Source organism: Cherax quadricarinatus, chromosome 54 (assembly GCF_038502225.1).
Source record: "Cherax quadricarinatus isolate ZL_2023a chromosome 54, ASM3850222v1, whole genome shotgun sequence".
NCBI lineage: Eukaryota > Metazoa > Arthropoda > Malacostraca > Decapoda > Parastacidae > Cherax > Cherax quadricarinatus.
In genome coordinates, this window is record NC_091345.1 from 10,984,114 (window position 1) to 10,993,055 (window position 8,942).

Consider the following 8,942-nt stretch of genomic DNA (forward strand, 5'->3'; position numbering starts at 1 on the left):
TAATTGTGCATGCCTTTTTCAGTTTGTGTGTACTAAAATTAACATTTTTTTGTGGTAAAAAAAATTTTTTTTCATACTTTTGGGTGTCTTGCACGGATTAATTTTATTTCCATTATTTCTTATGGGGAAAATTCATTCGCATAGCGAACATTTCGCATAACAGCCAGCCCTCTTGCACGGATTAAGTTCGCTATGCGGGGGTCCACTGTATTTATAGATGGGGTTGTAAGAGAAGTAAATGCGAGGGTCTTGACAAGAGGCGTGGAGTTAAAAGATAACGAATCACACACAAAGTGGGAGTTGTCACAGCTGCTCTTTGCTGATGACACTGTGCTCTTGGGAGATTCTGAAGAGAAGTTGCAGAGATTGGTGGATGAATTTGGTAGGGTGTGCAAAAGAAGAAAATTAAAGGTGAATACAGGAAAGAGTAAGGTTATGAGGATAACAAAAAGATTAGGTGATGAAAGATTGAATATCAGATTGGAGGGAGAGAGTATGGAGGAGGTGAATGTATTCAGATATTTGGGAGTGGACGTGTCAGCGGATGGGTCTATGAAAGATGAGGTGAATCATAGAATTGATGAGGGAAAAAGAGTGAGTGGTGCACTTAGGAGTCTGTGGAGACAAAGAACTTTGTCCTTGGAGGCAAAGAGGGGAATGTATGAGAGTATAGTTTTACCAACGCTCTTATATGGGTGTGAAGCATGGGTGATGAATGTTGCAGCGAGGAGAAGGCTGGAGGCAGTGGAGATGTCATGTCTGAGGGCAATGTGTGGTGTGAATATAATGCAGAGAATTCGTAGTTTGGAAGTTAGGAGGAGGTGCGGGATTACCAAAACTGTTGTCCAGAGGGCTGAGGAAGGGTTGTTGAGATGGTTCGGACATGTAGAGAGAATGGAGCGAAACAGAATGACTTCAAGAGTGTATCAGTCTGTAGTGGAAGGAAGGCGGGGTAGGGATCGGCCTAGGAAAGGTTGGAGAGACGGGGTAAAGGAGGTTTTGTGTGCGAGGGGCTTGGACTTCCAGCAGGTATGCATGAGCGTGTTTGATAGGAGTGAATGGAGACAAATGGTTTTTAGTACTTGACGTGCTGTTGGAGTGTGAGCAAAGTAACATTTATGAAGGGGTTCAGGGAAACCGGCAGGCCGGACTTGAGTCCTGGAGATGGGAAGTACAGTGCCTGCACTCTGAAGGAGGGGTGTTAATGTTGCAGTTTAAAAACTGTAGTGTAAAGCACCCTTCTGGCAAGACAGTGATGGAGTGAATGATGGTGAAAGTTTTTCTTTTTCGGGCCACCCTGCCTTGGTGGGAATCGGCCAGTGTGATAATAAAAAAAAAAAAAATTCTCCATCTTTTCATGGACAGAGGTTCAGAGCTTAGAAATTATTGTAGTGCCCTTGGCTGGCGCTATAGCTTTTATCAACTCCTCCTGCTTTAGTATCGTACATATTGTAGAAGTACTACGCTGGTACTGCCTGGCCAAGTCCACAACCCACACACCTTGCTCGTGTTTATCTATGATTTTATTCTTTAATTCAATGGACATCATGCTCTTTTTCTTCTCAGCACTGTCTTTTGCACTTACTTTCTTTGGACCCATGGTTAGAAAAAAGAAGTTTGGCAAAATAACTGCACAAAATGCAAGTACGTACAACACGAGAAATGCTTCCACGGCAAGGTAAACACATACACTGCTGAGCAGATGTTGTGGCATTCTCTGTGCCAGCTAGTGGCGGCTTTCTGAAGCTTGCTCGTAACTCGGATTTTGGCTTGTAACTCAGCAAAAAATCGACCGAGTGATGGCTTGTAACTCGAAAAACTCATATGTTGGGGCACTCGTAAGTCAAGGTTCCACTGTATTGTCATTTGGGGTCTGGAACGGATTAAGTATATTTACATTATTCTTTATGGGAAAAATTGCTTTGGTTGTCATCCATTTTCGTTGTTGAACTGACATCTGGAATGAACTAAGTTCAACAACTGAGGTTTCACTGTACTAAAGATTTTTTTTGAGGGGTGGGGATGTTGCAGTCGGAAGACAACCTGATTGTGATCTCAGCACACTTCTGGATTGAGAGTGATTGAGTAAATGCTGGCAAATGTGTTTTCTTCTTTGGGTTACTCTGCCTTGGCCAGAGATTGCCATTGAGTTAAAATAATTTCTTTCTGTAGATTTGTGTTATTTTAGTGACACACATCAAGGTGGAAAGTATAGTGCCTGCACTCTGACAGAGTGCCACTTAATTTTTGTATAGTACTAATATTTTTTTTTCCATTGAATTGGCCATATCCCACCAGGGCATGGTGACCTTAAAAGAAACAAAAAAGTTTATTCCTTTTAAATTTAGTAATTTATACAGGGAAAGGGGTTACTAGCCCATTGCTCCCAAGTATTAATATATTTTGTATTATTTTAACAGGATGAAAATGAATTTGGTCCAGAGCAATCTTCTTCCGGAAGTTTTCAAGTGCATTCTTTGCATGAACGCTCTCCTCTTCTGCCTTCCCATGACTCTCTGGATCAGAGTTCTCAAGAAATAGTAAATGGCAGCCAGTCTTTTAAGAAGTACAGTGAATAGCATTTTCACAAAAGTTCTTATAGTGTCCTGTAAAAGTGTCACACTAACTACTGTATAGCTGAAGTTTCACACTAATTGTGAAGGAAAGGCAGTATGGAGTTTGAACCCACACCATTTGGTCACTAATTCACAAGTTCTCAAATAGTTTACACTCGCTCACCTAGTGATAGTCCAAGCATCTAGTTAGCATATGGCATGGGTTCAAATAACACAGTATTTCCTCTACAGTTAATTAGTATATTATTGACCTTGTCTTCTGAGTAACTCATGACATTGTACAAACTCAGTAACTGGTATTATTGTTGAATCTCATAAATATATGCCTAACTTACTGTTAAGAATAAAATATTGTGTAATATTATGTACAGTAATAATATTTTACACACTAAGACGTGCAGCATTTTATGGTGCTGGAAATGCTGACTACAGACATTAGCAATTTTCAGTAAGGCTAAAAGAGTTGCCTTCATATTGAAGGTAAATATGGAAGAGAAGGTGACTTAGTGATTTATGCTAATGTACCTAGCCGAGTTAGGGTAGCCAACGCCTGAACATTCCTATGCAAGCCAAGATGTGAAGCATTTTAGCTTGCTGATGTGATATGTAGATGAAATCAAGTTGCCATTGCTGCTGCCAATTGGCTGTTTATTATAGGGAGAATGTAAATGGCACCTTTGTTCAGAGTTTTTTTTTTATATTGTAGTTCCTTGATTTACAGGGAGTGCAAAGCATAATTATGACAAATGTTTATAATCATAAGCTTTTTTGTATATTCTGGTGCATGGTAAAGCCCATTATTAATAGTGTGATAGAATGCATGTTAAAGTTGGTTTATCTTTGACACCAAAAATCTAAATAAAATTTTATTATCTCTTAAAGAATTTCAGTTTTCAGTGCTAATATTTAGTCTCTTAGCCATACCTAATACAGCCTCTTCTCACTTAGCGATGTACTCATTTACCAACACCTCTGACTTACGACGGGCTCTCTGACCAGTATTTACACCTAAGAAATGTATATTAGAGCTGATTTCCTCTATTCTGTTTGTCAATATACAGTACACTGCTGTATAAACATTTAAAAATATACCAGAAATGTTATAAATGGTGCAAAGGTGGCATTAAAACAATATCAAAGATGGTTGACACAAACCCACTACCATTACAGTATGCTCCTCACTTAGCGGCGAATTCGTTTAATGACATGGTCTTAGGAACGGAACTCCGTCATTGAGGAGAGGCTGTACATTATTTACATACTATACATTTCTTTTTTCTTTCAACACACCGGCCGTATCCCACCGAGGCGGGGTGGCCCAAAAGGAAAAAACGAAAGTTTCTCCTTTTACATTTAGTAATATATACAGGAGAAGGGGTTACTAGCCCCTTGTTCCTGGCATTTTAGTCGCCTCTTACGACACGCATGGCTTACGGAGGAAGAATATACTATACATATACTTCACAAATGGATATGGACAAATTTAGTTGGCGAGTATCATTTTGTAGCTTGCTTTGCAATTTAGTTTTTTGTCTTGTGAAGTTTTCCTTGAAAAATTTCCTTAGAATTTTTTGATGAGTTCCTTTTACATTCCCTCTAAAATTCATCTACCACCATTGCAATTTTTCATGAGAATCTCCCAGAAGAACTGTGTCATCAACAAAGAGCAACTGTGACAACTCCTAACTTCTCTCACATTTGTTATCTTCTAATCCCACACTTCTCAACTTCATAGCATTCACTTTTTTTACAAACCACTCTATAAATGTGTTAATCAACCACAGTGATGACATAACCCATTCTTGTTTATGACCTACTTTTACCGGAATATAATCCCCATCTGCATACCCTAACTTGAGCCTCACTATCCACATAAAAGTTTTACTGCTTCTAGTAGCCTACTTCCCATTTTATACACAGTTACTCCTTACTTAACGATCTACCTGTTTAACGGCCACTCAGACTTACAACCAGGTCTCCATCCAGTGTACTGTATGTGTATTTTACTTGTTTATTGTTTTTTAATGCCTAGTTCTATTTTAATATACTAAAAATGTTATAATGGTGCAAAGGTGATATTGAAACAATATCAGTAGATGATTGATACAAACCCACTACTGTTACAACATGCTTGAAATATCAGTAAGGGACGACTCTTCGCTTAATGACCAATTCGCTTACTGACCTACGCTTGGGAATGGAACTAGGTCGTTAAGTGAGGAGTAACTGTATTTTCAGTATGTGCTGCACTGCTTTACTATCCAATCTGTCATCTGACTTTCCTAAATCTATAAATGCAACAAACAGATTACCCTTATTTAAGTATTCTTCACTTCTTAAATTCCACTGCAATCCTACTTTCTGTCTTGCCCCTAACACTTTCAGTAATAATGCTGCCATACACTTGACCTAGTATACTCAACAGGCTTATCCTCCTATAACATACATTCTCTCATATTCTCAAAGGGACTATGCAAGCTCTCTGCCAGGCCTTAAGTACCTTCAGTTTTTTTTTTTTTTTGCATCTGTTGAACTAATATACCAGCCACACCAACATTATAGCCCCATCTGCTTTTAGCATCTCTGTCTTAAGTCTGTCTGTCCAATCTGCTTTGCCCTCTTTAACCCTTTGAGGGTTTCAGCCGTACTAGTACAGCTTACGACCCAGGGTTTTTGACGTACTAGAACGCCTAAATTCTAGCGCCCTCAAATCTAGTGCGAGAAAGCTGGTAGGGATACATATGAAAGAATGGGTCTATGTGGTCAGTGTGCACAGTATAAAAAAAATCCTGCAGCACACAGTGCATAATGAGAAAAAAAAAACTTTGACCGTGTTTTTTGAATAAAACAGCGACTTTGCACTGTATTTTCGTATGGTATTTATTGTTGTATTCTAGTTTTCTTGGTCTCATTTTATAGAATGGAAGACATATTACAGAAATTGAGATGATTTTGACTGGTTTTACAATGAAAAGTACCTTGAAATTCAGCTCAAAGTAGCAGAAATGTTCGATTTTTACCAAAGTTCAAAAGTAAACAAATCATGCCAAGCGTCCAATACACGTCAACTGGTGAGTCTAATATTCTTTTGCAAGTGCGCCAATATTATTTATGGAATTTTTTAAACTAATGCAGTATGCATAACAGTAAATCTTCTATTTTTTGTGAGAATAAAAATTCAAAGTGGAAAGCAAAAGAATGTAAGAGGGGCCTTGGGACATGACTAATGAACAGAAAAAATGTCATTTTAGTGCCAGGAATGTCTTTCTTGTTTATTCTGGACCCTATTCAGAAATTGGCATCTTTTGGAATTTGTGTGAAATTGGCAAAATTGCTAAATTCTGACCACTGTACTGGATAGTTGAAATTGAAAAATGGGTGGTTTCTTACACTCATTCGATAGAAAAAATGGAGTTCTAGCGAAATATTCATGTTTTTTGTGGACTAGTACAGTGGAATTGGCCTTTTCTGTCTTTCTCTCTCTCTAATCTCTAATTCTTTCTAATTCTCTAATTCATTCTCTCTTATTCTCTCTCATTCTCTCTCTCATTCTCTCTCATTCTCTCTCATTCTCTCATTTTCTCTCTCTCTCTCTCTGACATTCTCTCTAATTTTTTTTTACACAGGGTTTGGCAAGGTTAGGTTAAGGATCCCTAGCTTTTTTGACAAGCTGTTTACAGGTTAAGGATTCCTAACTTTATTAAGAAGCTAAGAGCTGTTACCTACATCAGCTCATTTGAAAGCATTTTTATTGTTATGAGACATACAAGTAGGGAACAGGATGAAGTTGGAGCCATCTGTGGGCCAGCATTTTCATTTGATCAACTGACTATATCTCGTTGACATCATAATGCTGTATGAATGTGTTCCATACTAGTCATCCTGGGGATAAATGATCTCAGATGAAGTGATGTTGTGGAGAAGGGTACAGCCAGAGTGAAGTTGCTGCTTTCTGCCCGTCTTGTGGTATAGAAGCTTGCTTCACGCTGTCCTCGAAGTGGATCCAAGTATGGTACTTTGACAATATTGGCCTTGTACATAACAGTAAGGCCGCCCACATCTCTCCTGTGTTGAAGGCTCTGCTGAAATGACAGATCTATCCAGGATTCATTCATTCTCTCTCTCTCTCTCTCTTTTTTTTTTTTTTTTTTTTTTACACAGGGTTTGACAAGGTTAAGGATCCCTAGCTTTATTTGATTGACAGCTATATTACAGGTTAAGGATTCCTAACTTTATTGGCAAGCTAAGAGCTGTTACCTACAATAGCTCATTCTCATCAGCTCTTCTCTCTTCTCTCTCCTCTCTTCTCTCTTTTTTTTCTTTTTTTTTTTTTTTTTTTACACAGGGTTTGACAAGGTTAAGGATCCCTAGCTTTATTGACAGCTATTTACAGGTTAAGGATTCCTAACTTTATTGACAAGCTAAGAGCTGTTACCTACATCAGCTCATTTGAAAGCATTTTTATTGTTATGAGACATACAAGTAGGGAACAGGATGAAGTTGGAGCCATCTGTGGGCCAGCATTTTCATTTGATCAACTGACGTTATCTCGTTGACATCATTATGCTGTACGAATGTGTTCCATACTCGAGTCAACCTGGGTATGTAAGATCTCAAATGGAGTGATGTTCTGGAGAAGGGTACAGCCAGAGTGAAGTTGCTGCTTTCTGCCCGTCTTGTGGCATAAAAGCTTGTTTCACGCTGTCCTCGAAGTGGATCCAAGTGTGGTATTTTGACAATATTGGCCTTGTACATAACAGTAAGGCCACCAACATCCCTCCTATGTTGAAGGCTCTGCTGAAATGACAGATCTATCCAGGATGGGTCCAGGCGAGAGATGAGACGTCTTGCTCTGTTCTCTACTCTGTCAAGCAGTCGCAGATGAGAGGGGGGGCAGGCAAACCAAGAAAGTGGAGCATACTCAAGGTGTGAGCGTACTTGTGCCTCGTACAGGATCTTGCAACCCCTACTGTCAAGCAGATGCGAGATACGGCGAAGTGCTGTAAGCTTCCTGGCTGCCTTGTTTGCAAGATTTACAACATGGTTCTTCATGGTTAGTTTGGAGTCAAATTTCACCCCAAGGATATCAACTTCTTCTCCAGGTGCCAACATCGTCCCATTCATCCTTACTACTGCACCAGCATTACCATCGTGGTGCCTAGAGACGATCATCATTTGCATTTTCTCAGGTGCAAATGTTACTTGCCATCTATTTCCCCAAGCTGATATAGCTCTCAGCTGGTGATTGATGTAGCTTAGAGCAGCTGGCATTTCTTCTCTTGGATAAGTGAATGTCAGTGTACAGTCGTCTGCATATGCATGTGATTCTGGGATGAGATGAAGAAGGTCGTTGAAGTAGACATTCCATAACAGTGGACCCAGCACACTTCCTTGTGGAACGCTTGCCCCAATAGGATGCCTTGCTGATTCCGTTCCATTGAGGACTACACTTAGAGATCTACCATGAAGGTAATCACTGAGGAGACATAGCGTAGAGCCTGCAATTCCCAGTGCTTGAAGTTTTGCTAAGAGGCCCTGGTGCCACACCCGGTCGAAAGCGCCAGCAATGTCCAGTGCTACCACACAGCTGACTTTGGATTCATCCAGTGACTGGTGCCACTTAGTGGAGAGGTTTAACAACAGATCAGCAGCAGAGTAACCTTTCCTGAAGCCATATTGACGATCACAAAGTAGTGAGTGGTAGTTAAAAAAATCTGTCATTTGTCTTGAGATTATTGTCTCAAGGATCTTACCAGTGATTGACAGGAGTGACACTGGTCTGTAGTTGCTGATTTCTGCTCTGCTCTTCTTTTTGTGAACAGGGACTACATTTGCCTCTTTCCATGGAGAGGGCCATTTGCACTGTACTAGGCAGTGCTGAAAGATGCGAGTTAGAGGTGCTGCTAGCTGGTCTGCACATCTTCTCAACAATCTTGGGCTCAACTTGTCTGGGCCCACAGCCTTTTCCTGGTCAAGTGATTTAAGAAGGAAATGCACCTCCTCCTGCCTTATTGTCACCACTGACAGTTTTGACACAGTTCTTGCAGCTAGCCAAGGAGGGTCCCTTGCTGGATCAGGAACTTGCATTTTGGTAGCAAAGTGTTCAGCAAAGAGGTCTGCCTTCTCTTGACTACTAGTAGAGGTGGTCCCATCCTGTCGATTTAGAGGTGGAATAAGTTCATCAGGCAGATAACCTTGTCTGTCCTTGACCAGGGACCACCAGGTTTTGGAGCCTACCCTACCTGATGCTAACTTTCTTTTAGTGTCCACCTCCCATTTAGCAATGGCCCACTTTTGAACATCACCCATATGCCTACAGGCTTGCATGTGCAAGTTCCTGTTATAGGTGGTAGGATGTCTCTTATA

The 8,942-nt window shown here is 40.2% G+C and overlaps 1 protein-coding gene across 2 annotated transcripts in view; it reads left to right on the plus strand.

Annotated features, from left to right (window-relative positions):
* LOC128699098 (G-protein coupled receptor 143) overlaps window positions 1-6,753 on the plus strand; it is a 48,754-nt gene extending 42,001 nt beyond the window's left edge. For both annotated transcript variants that reach the window (XM_070096580.1, XM_070096579.1), the window contains one exon: window positions 2,421-6,753. In XM_070096580.1, the coding sequence (XP_069952681.1) occupies window positions 2,421-2,579 (159 nt within the window). In that variant the 3' untranslated portion in view covers window positions 2,580-6,753. The remainder of the gene's footprint in view (window positions 1-2,420) is intronic.
* The last annotated feature ends 2,189 nt before the right edge of the window (window positions 6,754-8,942 follow it).